Here is an 18,978-nt window from a genome sequence, read left to right as displayed (position 1 = left end):
ATTTTATCGCGAAGGCTTGGTTTCTTGCTTCTCGATCGTGCGTTTTAATATTAGTATATTTTTGTTGCAGTCTTTCTTGTAAACATATGTTGTTGAATATGACCAAAAGGGTAAGATTAACCCTTAAACTGCTAAGGGGTCCTGAGGGGATTTACACCCCTGTGCGCATGAAAAAAAATCTAAAAAATTATTTCGTCTTCTAAAAATGTTAATTTGTGTTCCTTGAGCACGGGAAAAAATCGTAGGTGACATATTTTGGGTGCAATAGGCCGAGGAAGTTTGGCAAAATGTGGACATTGACGGCGCGGTCGTCAGTGCCGATCAGCGTCACCCGAGCTGACAGGTGAGAGTTGCCACAATGATATTATCACTTAATTATTTTATGTCTGATTGATTTTTTCTTAGTTTTTTCAGTAATATTATTCAATAATGAGTATTGTGATAAATTTAAATAATAAAAGGGGTGAATAATTGCTATACTCAAAGGTATGGTGTGCATATTAGTGATTCAATTATGTTCATAAAAGAATAAACAAATAGTTTTGCTGTTATTACACTCTATACACACAGGTTATATATAAGTATCTGCATGTTTTGTTCACCATAATGAATCACTTAAGTTTGTATTGAGAGTCAAAAAGCAACGAAGAGTGACCGCCACATGTTGCCACTCACTAACTCAACAACGCCTCACTCGCCCACTTTCTCCTCCCACCATCCTGTTTTATATTTTATTCACAATATACAGACGTTATATATAAGTATCTACATGTTTTGTTCACCATAACTGTACAACTAAGCTGATATAGTTAGTTCAGGCAATAAGAGTCGTCGCTATACTCAGTCAGCAGGCGGCTCCCTCACTCATTCAAGGTCACACGCACTAAACTTTCTCCCCCAACAATACTGTCTGCAGTGTTATTACATAATATACACATATTATATGTAAGTATCTACATGTTGTATGCACCGCAGCTGTACACCTAAGCTTATAGAGTGCCCAAAGAGCATAGTGGCCACTCTCCACACAGCCAGACAAGTCATGCAGACGATGTCACCTCCGTCACCCAAATGGCTCCACCCAACATAATCCTTTTGCTGTTATTACACTAATACACACATTATATATAAGTATCTACATTCGTGTTCACCATAGAGAACCACTGACCTGGTATGTTGAATGAAGACAATAACAAGTGGCCAACCAGTCAGTAAAGGGTGCTATCTCCCTCCGTCCCTCAGCATCACTCCTCCCACAGCGCTAATTATCACAACAATCCTGCTATTATCACAATCCTTGTCATTTTTATCAGTCACGAGTCATCTGTATAATTGTCATCGCTAAATAATAGCAGTTATATACTTATTTTGACATTTTTCGGCGATGCTGTGGTCACAAGCTGAACAGCAATGCTATTCGCTCATGCTGCGTGTGCCAGCCTTGGTTGCTCCAACAGTACTGAGCCTCTCACACCTGAGAATATTGCCCACGATTTTTTTTAAATGGTGTCTGTTTTCAAGAGCCCTGAAGAAGCTAATGTGAATCCCATGTAGCCGCGAGCCATATGAATATAACCTAACCTATCTTTATAGGTTAGGTTAGGCTAGGTGGCCGAAAAAGTTAGGTTAGGTTAGGTTAGGTAGTCCAAAAACAATAATTTCATGAAAACTTGGCTTATTAGGCAAATCAGGCCTTGCATAGTTGGCTAAGAAGTGCGTTCTGGCTACTAGGTACGACATATATATATATATATATATATATATATATATATATATATATATATATATATATGTCGTACCTAGTAGCCAGAACGCACTTCTCAGCCGATTATGCAAGGCCCGATTTGCCTAATAAGCCAAGTTTTCCTGAATTAATATATTTTTTCTATTTTTTTTCTTATGAAATGATAAAGCTACCCATTTCATTATGTATGAGGTAAATTTTTTTTTATTGGAGTTAAAATTAATGTAGATATATGACCAAACCTAACCAACCCTACCTAACCTAACCTAACCTATCTTTAAAGGTTAGGTTAGGTGAGGTAGCCGAAAAAGTTAGGTTAGGTTAGGTTAGGTAGGTTAGGTTGTCGAAAAACAATTAATTCAGGAAAACTTGGCATATTTTATATCATAAGTTTTCCTGAATTTCAATATTTTTCTATTTTTTTACTTATGAAATGATAAAGCTATCCATTTCATTCAATGTATTCCCAAATGGTCTGATGTTCCCATCACTGAAACATAAGAAAAAGAGTTAAAAAACGAAATGAAAAACAATGAAAAAAATAAAAAATAAACTATAGTCATGAAATGAATGATATGGTAAACAACACAGCTCAATTCAACCGCAATGTCAAGCAAAATAATTAAATCAATATGAAAATAAATCAAAATCTATTAAAATTAAATTTATCAATGAATTCAGAAACATTGAAATGGAATCGTAACATATTTAGTATGGCGTGTGTTGCTATTACGTGCAAAAAATTAAGCTGTTTAAAAAAAAAAAAGTTTTTACCTGTCACAGGTGTGGCGTCTATATAGTCGGTATAAAACACGTGCGTATTCAAATGAAACGTTATGTCAAACTTTCATGGCAGTCAGTGAAGCACTTTTGGAGATTACAGTGTTTTGCTCTTATGTCCAACAGATGGAGCTGTTTGTAATAAACATTTTATTTCCTGTCACAGGTGAGGCATGTATATACTAGGTATATAAAAACACGCGCCTATTTGAATGCAACGTTGTGTCAAAATTTTAAAGAAATCGGTAAAGAGGTTTCACAGATTTCCCTCACATGAAAAACAGTTTAAAAGAAAAGAATAAATATTTTTTCCCGTCACAGACATGACATCTATAGAGCATGTATATAAAAACCCGCTCGGATGCGAATGGAACTTTGTGTGAAAATTTCAAGGCAATCGGTGAAGAACTTTCGGAGATTAGCAATAATGAACAAACGAGCATTTCCATTTTTATTTATATAGATATATAAGCATATAATTTATACTGTCTATATAGTATGTTCTATATATTTATTTATTACACCTGAATAGATTTGTAACTGAAAAATGTCGTAATTATTGGTTATTTACAAATGAGGGTTCACAAGTACATGTGCACCAAATGCGTGCACATGTACAAATGCAGAAATAACAAATACATGTGTATAAATACCTGTGCCCCTTTTCCAGGACAACCCAGCATACGACGTGTGGGCAACGATGTTGCTGGCATTGCCGGAAAGGAGTCACATCATGATGGGGAACGACGTATGGGTGTGGGCGGAGGACGATCAGGTGGCCCGGCAGCTGCTGCAGCAGTCACAAACCTGGGTGTTGCAAGATGGTCTCTCTCAGCCCATAGACCTCCCCTCTCTGGTCAGGATCTGCGGCTCCACACACATTGCCCACAATGGAGGCAGTCTCCTGCCATGTTAACATAATACAAATTATAATCACATTCCATCAGTCTTTAATTAACATTAAATTTGTACATATAGGGAATGGTGCGAACGTGGCACAATAGTTGACATATGTGTTCCTCAGTTCTGTTGACCTCAGCTGGATCTGACTAATAAATGAATGGGTGCCCGTGCGGCCAGCCTTCCCCATGATTTTCTGGGACCTGGACAAGCTTGCCAGACTTAGCGTTCCCCTATAATGGTGTACCAGGCATAATCAATCAAGCATATTTTTGGCTTTCAGGAAAAGAAGGTCATTATTCAACTGAATTAATCTCTGGTGCGCCCTCACTTGGATTATTGTATCCAGTCAAGAAAACATCATCTTCAGAAAGACAGCTGCATTAGAAAAACTTTAACACCGGGCAACAAAAATCATTGCAGAACTAATTCAACTACCGTAACAGGAACACAAGAGGGCCACCGGACTAATAACATTGCAAACCAGATATGACAGGGCTGATCTCATCGAAACTTAAAATTCTGAACAATTTGGAGGAAGTTAATCCAGACAACTTCTTCTTCCAGACAGTGTCGGAAAATCCGACACCATTTAATAATCATACAAATAATAGCTGTGTTGTATAAACAAGTTAACCCATAGAAAACGTAACTTGTAGTGGAATTACCGTCTAAAGAAAACGGGATATCATCACCACATACTATTATATTCACCACCTATTATGGTGGGAATTATTCTTAAATACATTAGTCTTTGGACTTTACCATCATATAAACATCTCATATAAATTAACTTAATTATCAATATTAAAGTAGAGTAAATGTGACCCTTCTATCACTTATTGACATCTGGACAATGTAAGCCAGGCGTCAGGGAGTGGTGAGGGGGCAGCCATTGTTTATACTAGACCAAAGGCACACGGGAGCAAATACGGCTCCTGTTAATTTTACTTGGACGTAGTGTTATGGAAACCAAAGGTGTACCATTATCAACACGCTGTCATCAAATCAAGTTAAGTGTTCTTTCCGAAACCCATTATCTATCATCAGTGGCCATTAATGTCATTATATAGGGTGACCCAGTTAGAGCACGTGGTAGCCTCAAACTAAAGGTAATTAAGCCAGGTCTTCATTGTTCCATGTACAGTGTTTTCTCTGAAATACCTGTCATATACTAGGTTTCTGGCTTCACAGTTAGCGACCTTTTGACAGGTCAAGACGAGGAAGCAAGACTTTGTGCACCAGTTACTGGGTGATGGAAGCTACCTCAAAGAGGATAATTTGGTGCCTACACCCTAGTTATACCTGGTGGACTAACCTGCTGTACTATAAGATAAGGAACCTCTTCAATGTATGTAGTCTATTACTGTAGTTTGATTGGCTGCATATATATTTAATTAATATAAACCCCCCCTAATGTGTAGAGGATCGATTTGTGAGATTATGAGATTATTGCAGAAATACAGTCCACTTATCATTATACAAATTGCTATCGAAGTATATAAATTAACGTAAATATAAATTAAATAAATATAAATCTCACAGGTCGGTTCCCACATTATTTGGTCATCTTCGAACCGGATGACGGATTATTTGATCCTTTGAACCCACATTTGGTCATCTTAGTACCGGATGAACCAGTTAACCAGTGGATTCATTAAATAAACTAGTGCAGTGTGATTTAAACAAAGCCAGCAGTCAAAGACGGCAGCGTAGCCTCGAGGGAGCTCAGGAGCCTCCCTCAGCCCAGATCAGCCTTAGTCAGCGGTTTCATGTACACCCACAGATTTGGTGGCGTGTTATTCTGTGAAATGACAGCGCTAATATAGAAGCCAGCCAAATTAGTGACTGTGTCGCGAGATTGTTCACAGATTTCGTGGTGTTAAATTTCGCGAGAGATTATCTACGAATTTTGTGGAGTTTATTTCGCGAGGTCACTAATAATATTTAATACTTCTAGATACTATTAGAAGTTTCATAGAGGCTAATTAAGAGGCTATTATCAATAATTGTGTATATTATTTCTCCAATATAGAGAATTATTTAATATATTGCACTAGTGATCACAGTATAATATTTACTAATTGCCAACCCACAACAGGGTAGGATATTAACATTGACTAGTTGAACTATTATCGTTCATCCTAGTCCCATTATTACCATAGTCAGTTGTAATATATTCAACAACCTAACACCATTAATGAATGGTCCAGACCCTATTTTGGGTGTAATTTTTATCAACTCGAGTTGAGTTGTATATATAATAATTTACTTATGATCATCACACCTTTGAGTGATTAATTAGTGTCTCTACCATCCTAGGGTGATATAGAAGAGCTAACCTAAAGGTACTTCCAGTGACACTGGTTTATCACTCAAATCATTAGTGTGTATGATTGTATATATATAATGTGTATTAATTTTAAGTGCTAACCTCTAGTAGAGGTAGGATTATTGCCTAGTGAGTGCAGAATTTTTCCCTAGGCTAACATCAGTGCTTGTTCAGTATTATGAGCAGCCCAAGTACAAGCCCCACAAGGCTTCACCAACTAGCTAGTATGGATAATGCTGGCAATGAGAAAACTGTCATACATCTAGTACTACAATTGTTGGACATACCTCAACCTGATCAGACTGCTGACTCATTACAATCCTTCAGCATGGAGTTTGAGTTACTACTAAGAACATTCAGTCTTAAGGTTGATATAACTACTAGTGAATGGATGACCAAAGTAGTCCTTCAACGAAAATTGTCCAGCGATATACTAGATGAATTATATGCACATCAACATAACACCATCCTGACAGTACAGGACATCACTGAAGGTTTACATTCCATCATAAACAAACGACGAGCAAATGAGGAAGTTAAAGCCTCATGCAAGCCTTCAGAAATAGAAAATAATAGTCAATTAAAGGGTAAAACAACTACCCCAAATAAACATCAATCAATTACTCTAACATCAAGTTGCAGAAAATCTGACAATGCAGCAGCATCCCCCAAACCGGTAACTTCCAAACGTGCAGTAGGCTGGGGGACATGTATGTTCTGCAAAAAGAAACATTCAACATACTGTTGTGCTAATTATCCAACCAGAGACACTCGTATTGAGCGACTCCAGGAATTAGGGAGATGTTCAAGGTGTCTCAAGTCACACAACATAGACTATTGTGATACCCAATTCAACACCTGCAACAGGTGTAGAAGAGGTAGGCACCATGCAGCACTGTGCAAATATACGAAATTAACGTATTCAAGACCCAAGGTGGAAGATAGCATTCCCACCACAGTACAGTACTGCAAGGTGCAACCAACAAAGAGTGTCCAATCGGCAAAGTCTAAAGGTAATACGACTTTGCCTACTGCCAAAATTACCATCCTGAATAAGAGGGCCAAGGTCCATACCCGTGGGTTGTTTGACCAAGGATCCCAGAGAACATATATCACTAAAAAGCTGGCAGATGAATTACAATTAAGGCCTGTAGCCCAGATGTCATTCAATATCTCAGGGTTTGTAACAGATGCAGGACCTCAAGTCTACCAGGTGGTACAACCATCAGTACGTTTAGGCAAGTACGTCTGTAGAGTACAAGCCATTGTGGTGGACAAAATACCAGTAGAACTACAAGTTCAAGGTCTGAGAGCAACAGCCAAATTCCTGAGAAATAGAGGAATAAAATTGGCAGATAATATTAAGTCTGATCACCTCAGCGACTTCGGTCTCATTGTAGGGACAGACTATTGTCATCGATTCATTGGTAGCCCTACTAAATATCAGGGCATAACCATGTTAAACTCTGCAGGAGGTAAATTACTCTCAGGCCCAGTATTAAGCCTGAGGAGACCTATGCCTGCAGATAAACAATACCAGTAGAAATCTAAATTTGTCAGCTGATTATATTTCTCCAGTAGCATTATACTAAGGAGATTACAGCTGACTATACCAACAGAGGTTGATGTTAGTATCATCATTTAAAGCTGAAGATGAGTTCATGAGGCCTCAGTGGCAAATCAGTGAACAGTAGCTTAAACAGCTACAAGGCACTGCGACCAATATCACTGAACCCACTGCAGTCTCAGAACCATACTTTACTTTAATGATGAGCTATTCAATCTTCTGAATCAATTAACTAAATTAAACCCCAATAAATCTGATGACTGATTTGATTCATTTATTATTTAATCAAGATGTATTCCATGGGCCTCAGTGTTTATATATCAATGACCAGTTACCTGAAAAAAACTTCAAGTTATATCTAATGTCACTGATCTCACTGCAGTCCCTGAATCATACTTGACTGTAGTACTTGATCACATTCAGTCTTCTGGGTTAAATAATATGTAATTAGGCTTGAATATTAGCCTTACAAGAGTTGACAGGGAAATGAAATCGCATTAGACTTCTAACCCCTGCAACTCTAGTACGGGACATCCGTCCTGTACGAACAGACGCACAAATGTGTGATTACTAACTACTAACATCAAATTAATCTAATAATTCGAAGGAGGAGTATCGGTGTTCATCTGTTCTAAATAGGACTTCGACCCGTGAGCAGCCCCTGGGGAATTATGTCGGAAAATCCGACACCATTTAATAATCATACAAATAATAGCTGTGTTGTATAAACAAGTTAACCCATAGAAAACGTAACTTGTAGTGGAATTACCGTCTAAAGAAAACGGGATATCATCACCACATACTATTATATTCACCACCTATTATGGTGGGAATTATTCTTAAATACATTAGTCTTTGGACTTTACCATCATAAAAACATCTCATATAAATTAACTTAATTATCAATATTAAAGTAGAGTAAATGTGACCCTTCTATCACTTATTGACATCTGGACAATGTAAGCCAGGCGTCAGGGAGTGGTGAGGGGGCAGCCATTGTTTATACTAGACCAAAGGCACACGGGAGCAAATACGGCTCCTGTTAATTTTACTTGGACGTAGTGTTATGGAAACCAAAGGTGTACCATTATCAACACGCTGTCATCAAATCAAGTTAAGTGTTCTTTCCGAAACCCATTATCTATCATTAGTGGCCATTAATGTCATTATATAGGGTGACCCGGTTAGAGCACGTGGTAGCCTCAAACTAAAGGTAATTAAGCCAGGTCTTCATTGTTCCATGTACAGTGTTTTCTCTGAAATACCTGTCATATACTAGGTTTCTGGCTTCACAGTTAGCGCCCTTTTGACAGGTCAAGACGAGGAAGCAAGACTTTGTGCACCAGTTACTGGGTGATGGAAGCTACCTCAAAGAGGATAATTTGGTGTCTACACCCTAGTTATACCTGGTGGACTAACCTGCTGTACTATAAGATAAGGAACCTCTTCAATGTATGTAGTCTATTACTGTAGTTTGATTGGCTGCATATATATTTAATTAATATAAACCCCCCTAATGTGTAGAGGATCGATTTGTGAGATTATGAGATTATTACAGAAATACAGTCCACTAATCATTATACAAATTGCTATCGAAGTATATAAATTAACGTAAATATAAATTCATATAAATTAAATAAATATAAATCTCACAGGTCGGTTCCCACAGACAGACAACTTCAGGCCAGATGTAACACAAACACGGAACACCAGTTTCAAGCTCAACAAGCCAGAACGTAGAACTGAAAAGAGCTGATGCTGTTATAGTAGCCTATACTATATAGTAGCATTAGCATTTAGTAGCATTTATAGAACTGAAAATAGTAGATGTAGATGCTATTGAGGCCCACAGTGTCATAAACCCATGGAACTACCTACCCGCCGAAGCCGTAAATGTCAAAACTCTGTTGAGCTTTATCACCCAGATTGAAAAAATCAGCAGGGCAAAAGGGGGACCTTGGACAAGCAACCAGCTTCCTGTCCTTGTCGAGGCCACTAGAGTGTAAATTTTACTATTGTTTGTGGTAAATTCAGCTAAATATTTTGTCTTTTCAATGGCATTCATTTCTATATAAATATTATTCTAAACTAATCCACTCATTTTGGATCTTATTCTAACATTGTAATTTTAAAAATAATTTTTTGATTTATTTATATTTTTCACTCTTCATATGACCATTATGACAACAATTAAGAACTCTATGCAGACGAGGAGTCACAATAACGTGGCTGAAATATGTTGACCAAACCACACACTAGAAAGTAAAGGGACGACGGCATTTTGGTCCCTCCTGGACCATTCTCAAGTCGATTGTGATAAGGGATTGATTGATTTATGAAGATTAAGCCACCCAAAAGGTGGCACGGGCATGAATAACCCGTAAGTGGTGGCCCTTTTGAGCCATTATCAGTATCATTAGCTAATACTGGAGATCTGTGGAGGTGCGACTGCACCCTGCGTGACGGGAGATGTCTCCCGTGGTGATAAGGGAATGTTGCTGTTATAGATTCAGGTACTCGGAACGAGTTCCAAGTACCACGGGCTATGGTGAGCCCGTAACTTACCTGGCACAGGAGCGGGGCAAGAAGCACGGGCTATGGTGAGCCTGTGTGATGAAGTTGATACAGGCTATAAATAGGCAAGAGAGAGGTGATGAGCAAGGCAAAAGGTACGAACGTTAAGGTGTAGTAGAGGGAATAGTAGTAGGAATAAGAACTGCAGAAGGCTCATTGGCCCATACGAGGCAGCTCCTATTATAACCACCAAATGAGAAAGGGATAGTAATAGGAATAAGAAGAGGATAGCAAGGGAACGTAAGAGAAAACAATGAACAGAAAAGAGAGAGAAGAGAGAAAGAAAAGGAAAGAGAAAGAAAGATAAATGGAAGGGTAAGCTTATGTTAGCTCACGTTTGTTAAAAAGATTAGAGCATTTGAGTATATATGATAAGGGAAGGAGGCGAGGCAATAAATAGGCAAGAGAGAGGAGAGGAGAAGAAAATCTTAGAGGAAGAAAAAGCAAGGCAAAAGGCACAAAAGGTAAGGTGTAATAAAAGGATAGTAATAGGAATAAGAACATAAGAACGAAGGTAACTGCAGAAGGTCTATTGGCCCATACGAGGCAGCTCCTATTAATAACCACCCAATAAGAAGGGGATAGTAATAGGAATAAGCAAGGGCTCGTCAGAGAAAATAAGGGGAAAGAAAAAGAAAAAAGGAAAGAGAAAGAGAGATAAAGGGAAGGGCAAGATTATGTTAAGTCACGTTTATTAGAAAGTTTAGAGCATTTGAGTATATATTTCGAAAGGGAAGAGTTAACACCAACAAGGCCAGGACTCAAGTTCATGTTGGGTACATTGTGTATTTGAGCCGATTCAACAAGACGGCGTCTGTGAAGAGTAGAGGAAGGAAAGATTATTTTGGAGGAAGACCAATCAATAGGATGATTAGAATCCCTAACATGACAGAAGAGAGCATTGAACAAATCCGCAAGGGCCGTGACGAGGATTCGAGCCTGCGTCTGAGAGCATCCCAGACGCTGACTTAATCGACTGCTTAAACATGGTTACAGGATGCTCTCGGACGCAGGTTCGAATCCTCGTCACGGCCCTTGTGGATTTGTTCATTTGATGCATCACGCCATTGTGATTTCTGTGTGTAAGAGAGCATTGTTTGTGTCTGCAGACTTAACACTTCTATTGTGTTCTTTAAGTCTGTCATTAAGTGTACGGCCAGTTTCGCCAAAGTATTGGAGAGGACAAGACGAAAAGGAAATAGGGTAGACACCAGCAGCATTAGAAGCAGGAGGAGCAGTGTGAACTAGATTACTACGAAGTGAGTTAGTTTGTCGAAAGGCGAGCTTTATGTCAAGAGGACGAAAGGTATTGGTAAAGGTTTTGAGTTCAGATATGAAGGGAAAGCAGAGCACAGTGCTACTAGTGTTGGTTTAGGATGAAAGAAATTTAGTTTACCTTGAGAATAGGCACAGTTGATAAAATGCAAAGGGTAACCAAGGATAGAGAATGATTTGTAGATAAAGCCAGTATCAGAATCAAGAAACTGAGGGTCGCTGATGCGTAGAGCGCGGAGGGAGAGAGAGACGAAGACACTTTCCTTTTTTATTAATCATGTCTCTTTTTGATAGTCTTGTATCTTTCAAAGACGTGATGTTAATTTTATGTAGCTTTCCCTCCTAACTCATACGTCTCAGTTCTGAAACAAGTCTGATGTCATACATCTGAACTTTCTCTAACTTCGCCATGTGCTTGACGAGATATGGACTCCACGATGGAGCTGCATACTCCCGGACTGGTCTGACATATGTGGGATACAAGATTATGAATGATTCATTGCATCAATTTCTAAAGGGAATTCTTATGTTGGCCATCCTAAGAACTGCCTATAGAAATGTTTGTAAGGAATTATTCAGAGCCTCGTATATCGCATCAGTTATATGTCAGGTAAACAATGAAGTATGCGCTGGGTATGTGTATTTACTATTTGTGTCAGCAGAATACAAGCAAACTCTATTCATAATTTTAAAATTAGGTATGATAGGGAAATGGGACCGGAGTCATTGCTGTAAACAACCGATGGCTGGAAAGGCGTGATCCAAGAGTCAATGCTCGATCCTGCAAGCACAAATAGGTAAGTACAAATAGGTGACTACACACACACACACATACATTCATAAATATATATATCCTCAGGTAGCAGCCCGTAGCAGATGCCTTACTCCCAGGTACCTATTTACTGCTAGGTGAACAGACGCATCATGATGAAAGAAACTCTACCCATTTGCTACTGCCTCGGCCAGGAATCTAACCCGGGATATTAGGACTATAATGACCAAGCGCTGTCCACTCAGCCACGAGGCCCCTAAAGATGAATACCTCTTAGACCGTCAAAAGAAGAAGCGACACATTCTAGTTAATAATGTTAACAACTTTGCCTTCAGGGAGACTCGAACTCCCGACCTCTGGTTTACTAGACTAGCGCTCTGCCCACTGAGCTATGGAGGCTCTCCGAGGTTGTCTGTGTGTGTGTGTGTGTGTGTGTGTGTGTGTGTGTGTGTGTGTGTGTGTGTGTGTGTGTGTGTGTGTGTGTTTACTAGTTGTGTTTTTACGGGGGTTGAGCTTTGCTCTTTCGGCCCGCCTCTCAACTGTCAATGAACTGTTTACTAACTATTTTTTTTTTTTCCACACCACACACACACACACAAGGAAGCAGCCCGTGACAGCTGACTAACTCCCAGGTACCTATTTACTGCTAGGTAACAGGGGCATTCAGGGTGAAAGAAACTTTGCCCATTTGTTTCTGCCTCGTGCGGGAATCGAACCCGCGCCACAGAATTACGAATCCTGCGCGCTATCCACCAGGCTACGAGGCCCCTGTGTGTGTGTGTGTGTGTGTGTGTGTGTGTGTGTGTGTATACGTGTGTGTGTGTATACGTGTGTGTGTGTGTGTGTGTGTGTGTGTGTGTGTGTGTGTGTGTGTGTGTGTGTGTGTGTATGTATGTATACATGTGTGTGTGTGTGTGTGTGTGTGTGTATGTATGTATACATGTGTGTGTGTGTGTGTGTGCGTGTGTAATTACCTAAGTCTGTGTGTGTACTCGCCAATTTGTGTCTGCAGGATCTAGCATTGACTTTTGGATCCCGCTTACGGAAGGATGTGTGTGTGTGTATGTATACATATATGTGTGTGAGTGTGTGTACTCACCTAATTGTGCTTGCGGGGGTTGAGCTCTGGCTCTTTGGTTCCGCCTCTCAACTGTCAATCAACTGGTGTACAGATTCCAGAGCCTATTGGGCTCTATCATATCTACACTTGAAACTGAGTATGGAGTCAGCCTCCACCACATCACTTCCTAATGCATTCCATTTATCAACCACACTGACACTAAAAAAGTTATTTCTAATATCTCTGTGGCTCATTAGAAAGAACTTTGTGTGTGTGTGTGTGTGTGTGTGTGTGTGTGTGTGTGTGTGTGTGTGTGTGTGTGTGTGTGTGTGTGTGTGTGTGTGTGTGTGTGCGTGTGTGTGTGTGTGCGCGCGCGTGCGTGTGTAATTACCTAAGTCTGTGTGTGTACTCACCTATTTTAGGTGACACCCATTTATTTACTCACCTAGGTGTACTCACCTACTAACCGTCACCTGTGTGTGTGTGTATGTGTGCGTGTGTGAGTGTGTGTGGGTATTTTACGGCCTGCTTAAGCCAGTAATTGAGTTCTTTCTGCATAATATGTGCCTTATAGCCTCTTCTTCTATAATTCTACTCCACGTCAATAGTAAATTCTCAAGAATGGGCGATGGCAAGTAACAGTGCAAAGAATAAGGGTGGGCCGGGTGGGGGGGTGGGGGTAAACAATACACAATTACACCTTCACCAATATATTATCTATCGAAGTATAACTGCAGATATGTACGCTGTGTCGCTTTCACCAACGACACTTATTATATCTGCAGTGTTCTCCCAATCCCGGTGAGTCCACTATCTTCAAGTATACGTCGTCCACGCTCAATGGTAATCACCGGCAAGTTCACCTTCCTCAACATGGGCCAGTCCACACACACCGTATATTCACGATGTCCCAACACCCCACACCCGCTCTCCTGTAACACCCTGACAGAGAGCTTCAGCAACACGCTGACAGGGGTCACAAATAATCACTTCCAGGGGGTCTCTTACCACCCTACATTGCGTACAAGGCGGTCTCTTAGGTAAATTACAGGCACTCCAGTGTCCATTGTTGGTCGACCGACGGTAGCGGGAGTGTGGCTGCCGAGGTCGGTTGTTGCTCTGTCAGGGAGTGGTTGGGGACGGTGTCCGCCTGTACGCAAGTAACAGTTCCCTAGTTATCCCCTGGACTTTTCCTTTATTGTACTTGTTTTATCACCTGTCCCCGTATTGGTATAAATTAACGAGTTCTGTAATTTCTTTTCACTTGAGAATGAACCATGGAGGTTCGAAACGTCGTGCGATTTTGTAATTAGTGTAATATATTCTTCAGTTATTCAATTATTTTCTTCACCTAAAAAAAACATGACTTTTGGTGAACACCTCTTCCAGCTGAACCCTGATGCAAGAGCATTAGGGTTCCTGATGTAAGAGGGATAGAATCCCTAAATCAGAAAATAGTAAATACGGAATATGCTGACATATTCAATGAGACATGCATAAAAGAAAACCTGCTGCCAGTATACACCAATATATATATATATATATATATATATATATATATATATATATATATATATATATATATATATATATATATATATATATATAATATATATATATATATATATATATATATATATATATATATATATATATATATATATATATATATATATATATTATTAAATATGACCGAAAAAGTAAGATTAATAATTCTAACACGAATTTTCTCAATCTTTCGTACATTACGCTTCACTGTTGGAGGTAAATCAAAAATCACTTCTCCAAAATTCATTTTTATTTCTAGTCTGACGCGACACGGGCGCGTTTCGTAAAACTTATTACATTTTCAAAGACTTCACAAATACACAACTGATTAGAACTTACGTATCTCTGTTTTTATATCTACATTTGAGTGAGGTGGGAGGGGTGATGTGGCATTAACACAAGACAGAACAAAAGGGGATATTAATAGGGTATTAAAAGTATCAACACAAGACAGAACAGAAACAATGGGTATTGAATAGAAGTGTTTGTAGAAAGCCTATTGGTCCATATTTCTTGATGCTTCTATATTGGAGCGGAGTCTTGAGGTGGGTAGAATATAGTTGTGCAATAATTGGCTGTTGATTGCTGGTGTTGACTTCTTGATGTGTAGTGCCTCGCAAACGTCAAGCCGCCTGCTATCGCTGTATCTATCGATGATTTCTGTGTTGTTTACTAGGATTTCTCTGGCGATGGTTTGGTTATGGGAAGAGATTATATGTTCCTTAATGGAGCCCTGTTGCTTATGCATCGTTAAACGTCTAGAAAGAGATGTTGTTGTCTTGCCTATATACTGGGTTTTTTGGAGCTTACAGTCCCCAAGTGGGCATTTGAAGGCATAGACGACGTTAGTCTCTTTTAAAGCGTTCTGTTTTGTGTCTGGAGAGTTTCTCATGAGTAGGCTGGCCGTTTTTCTGGTTTTATAGTAAATCGTCAGTTGTATCCTCTGATTTTTGTCTGTAGGGATAACGTTTCTATTAACAATATCTTTCAGGACCCTTTCCTCCGTTTTATGAGCTGTGGAAAAGAAGTTCCTGTAAAATAGTCTAATAGGGGGTATAGGTGTTGTGTTAGTTTTCTCTTCAGAGGTTGCATGGCTTTTCACTTTCCTTCTTATGATGTCTTCGATGAAACCATTGGAGAAGCCATTATTGACTAGGACCTGCCTTACCCTACAGAGTTCTTCGTCGACTTGCTTCCATTCTGAGCTGTGGCTGAGAGCACGGTCGACGTATGCGTTAACAACACTCCTCTTGTACCTGTCAGGGCAGTCGCTGTTGGCATTTAGGCACATTCCTATGTTTGTTTCCTTAGTGTAGACTGCAGTGTGGAAACCTCCGCCCTTTTCCATGACTGTTACATCTAGAAAAGGCAGCTTCCCATCCTTTTCCATCTCGTAAGTGAAACGCAGCACGGAACTCTGCTCAAATGCCTCCTTCAGCTCCTGCAGATGTCTGACATCAGGCACCTGTGTAAAAATGTCGTCAACATACCTGCAGTATATGGCCGGTTTCAAGTTCATGTCGACTAAGACTTTTTGCTCGATGGTACCCATGTAGAAGTTTGCAAACAGGACACCTAGGGGAGAACCCATGGCGACCCCATCTACTTGCTTATACATGTGCCCATCCGGGCTCAAGACGGGTGCCTCTTTAGTACAAGCTTGGAGTAGTTTCCTCAGAATACTTTCTGGCATGTCAAGAGGAGTACAGGCTGGATCACGATACACTCTGTCGGCTATCATTCCGATTGTCTCGTCCACAGGTACGTTAGTAAACAGCGATTCTACGTCCAACGAGGCTCTTATCCCTGTGGCCCGTGTGCCCCGCAGTAAGTCCACAAATTCCTTTGGAGACTTCAGGCTGAAGGCGCAAGGAACATAAGGAGTCAGCAGGCCATTGAGTCGCTTCGCCAGTCTGTACGTGGGTGTGGGTATCTGGCTAATGATTGACCGAAGTGGGTTTCCAGGCTTGTGCGTTTTGACATTTCCATACGCATATCCAGGTTTATATTCCCCAATGATCTTTGGCAGGTGGAGTCCGGATTTCTTGGCGTTCACAGTTTCGATCAGTTTGTTGACCTTTGCTTTTAATTCGGCTGTAGTGTCCTTCGTTACCCTTTGGAACTTAGTTTGGTCAGAGAGTATGATGTTCATTTTCGCCAGATATTCGTCTTTTTTAAGAATGACATATATTGGCGACTTGTCACCTCTCCTGACAACTATCTCCTTGTTCTCACGAAGGCTTTTAGCTGCCGCTTTAAGCTCGGGGGACAGTATGGTGCTTCTGTAGTTGCCTCGATTCTTTCCTCCTTCTGCAATAAGTTCTGCTTGTAAGGTATCTTTGGTAGTGACCTTCTTTTGTGTCTCGAGGTCGAATATGTCGTCCAACAGAATTTCCAACTCTACTTTCCGGGCCATTTCACTCGGTCTGGACATAACATGACAGTTTATGCCCAGATTTAGGAGAGTGACTTGGTCCTCAGTGAGGTTAATTCCTGCAAGGTTCAGGAAGCCATCTCTTGGTCGTGGAATTGCCATAGGTCCTCCATATAATGTTGTTAGTTTCTTGATAATCCTTGTTTCAGTGCTGAGGTGATGTTGGTCTGTGAGGATGTCGAGGTGTTGTTCAATGCGGGTACGGATACTATGGTCGATGTTGTGATGTCTGGTCTCACAGACCAACATCACCTCAGCACAGAAACAAGGATTATCAAGAAACTAACAACATTATATGGAGGACCTATGGCAATTCCACGACCAAGAGATGGCTTCCTGAACCTTGCAGGAATTAACCTCACTGAGGACCAAGTCACTCTCCTAAATCTGGGCATAAACTGTCATGTTATGTCCAGACCGAGTGAAATGGCCCGGAAAGTAGAGTTGGAAATTCTGTTGGACGACATATTCGACCTCGAGACACAAAAGAAGGTCACTACCAAAGATACCTTACAAGCAGAACTTATTGCAGAAGGAGGAAAGAATCGAGGCAACTACAGAAGCACCATACTGTCCCCCGAGCTTAAAGCGGCAGCTAAAAGCCTTCGTGAGAACAAGGAGATAGTTGTCAGGAGAGGTGACAAGTCGCCAATATATGTCATTCTTAAAAAAGACGAATATCTGGCGAAAATGAACATCATACTCTCTGACCAAACTAAGTTCCAAAGGGTAACGTAGGACACTACAGCCGAATTAAAAGCAAAGGTCAACAAACTGATCGAAACTGTGAACGCCAAGAAATCCGGACTCCACCTGCCAAAGATCATTGGGGAATATAAACCTGGATATGTGTATGGAAATGTCAAGACGCACAAGCCTGGAAACCCACTTCGGCCAATCATTAGCCAGATACCCACACCCACGTACAGACTGGCGAAGCGACTCAATGGCCTGCTGACTCCTTATGTTCCTTGCGCCTTCAGCCTGAAGTCTCCAAAGGAATTTGTGGACTTACTGCAGGGCACACGGGCCACAGGGATAAGAGCCTCGTTGGACGTAGAATCGCTGTTTACCAACGTACCTGTGGACGAGACAATCGGAATGATAGCCGACAGAGTGTATCGTGATCCAGCCTGTACTCCTCTTGACATGCCAGAAAGTATTCTGAGGAAACTACTCCAAGCTTGTACTAAAGAGGCACCCTTCTTGAGCCCGGATGGGCACATGTATAAGCAAGTAGATGGGGTCGCCATGGGTTCTCCCCTAGGTGTCCTGTTTGCAAACTTCTACATGGGTACCATCGAGCAAAAAGTCTTAGTCGACATGAACTTGAAACCGGCCATATACTGCAGGTATGTTGACGACATTTTTACACAGGTGCCTGATGTCAGACATCTGCAGGAGCTGAAGGAGGCATTTGAGCAGAGTTCCGTGCTGCGTTTCACTTACGAGACGGAAAAGGATGGGAAGCTGCCTTTTCTAGATGTAACAGTCATGGAAAAGGGCGGAGGTTTCCACACTGCAGTCTACACTAAGGAAACAAACATAGGAATGTGCCTAAATGCCAAAAGCGACTGCCCTGACAGGTACAAGAGGAGTGTTGTTAACGCATACGTCGACCGTGCTCTCAGCCACAGCTCAGAATGGAAGCAAGTCGACGAAGAACTCTGTAGGGTAAGGCAGGTCCTAGTCAATAATGGCTTCTCCAATGGTTTCATCGAAGACATCATAAGAAGGAAAGTGAAAAGCCATGCAACCTCTGAAGAGAAAACTAACACAACACCTATACCCCCTATTAGACTATTTTACAGGAACTTCTTTTCCACAGCTCATAAAACGGAGGAAAGGGTCCTGAAAGATATTGTTAATAGAAACGTTATCCCTACAGACAAAAATCAGAGGATACAACTGACGATTTACTATAAAACCAGAAAAACGGCCAGCCTACTCATGAGAAACTCTCCAGACACAAAACAGAACGCTTTAAAAGAG

The 18,978-nt window shown here is 40.6% G+C and overlaps 1 protein-coding gene and 1 non-coding gene across 2 annotated transcripts in view; one reads left to right on the top strand and one right to left on the bottom strand.

The window, feature by feature from the left end:
- Positions 1-3,455, top strand: part of LOC138354441 (platelet glycoprotein V-like) — a 68,903-nt gene extending 65,448 nt beyond the window's left edge. The window contains exon 5 of the mRNA XM_069308632.1: positions 3,195-3,455. Within this exon, the coding sequence (XP_069164733.1) occupies positions 3,195-3,440 (246 nt within the window). The 3' untranslated portion in view covers positions 3,441-3,455. The remainder of the gene's footprint in view (positions 1-3,194) is intronic.
- Positions 3,456-12,270: 8,815 nt separating this feature from the next.
- Positions 12,271-12,343, bottom strand: TRNAT-AGU (transfer RNA threonine (anticodon AGU)). Its single transcript has one exon. It is a non-coding gene; the product is annotated as a tRNA-Thr (tRNA).
- Positions 12,344-18,978: the final 6,635 nt, after the last annotated feature.

The sequence above is a fragment of the Procambarus clarkii genome, chromosome 63, assembly GCF_040958095.1.
Source record: "Procambarus clarkii isolate CNS0578487 chromosome 63, FALCON_Pclarkii_2.0, whole genome shotgun sequence".
NCBI classification, from domain to species: Eukaryota; Metazoa; Arthropoda; class Malacostraca; order Decapoda; family Cambaridae; genus Procambarus; species Procambarus clarkii.
This window is presented reverse-complemented; position numbering and strand designations above follow the sequence as displayed.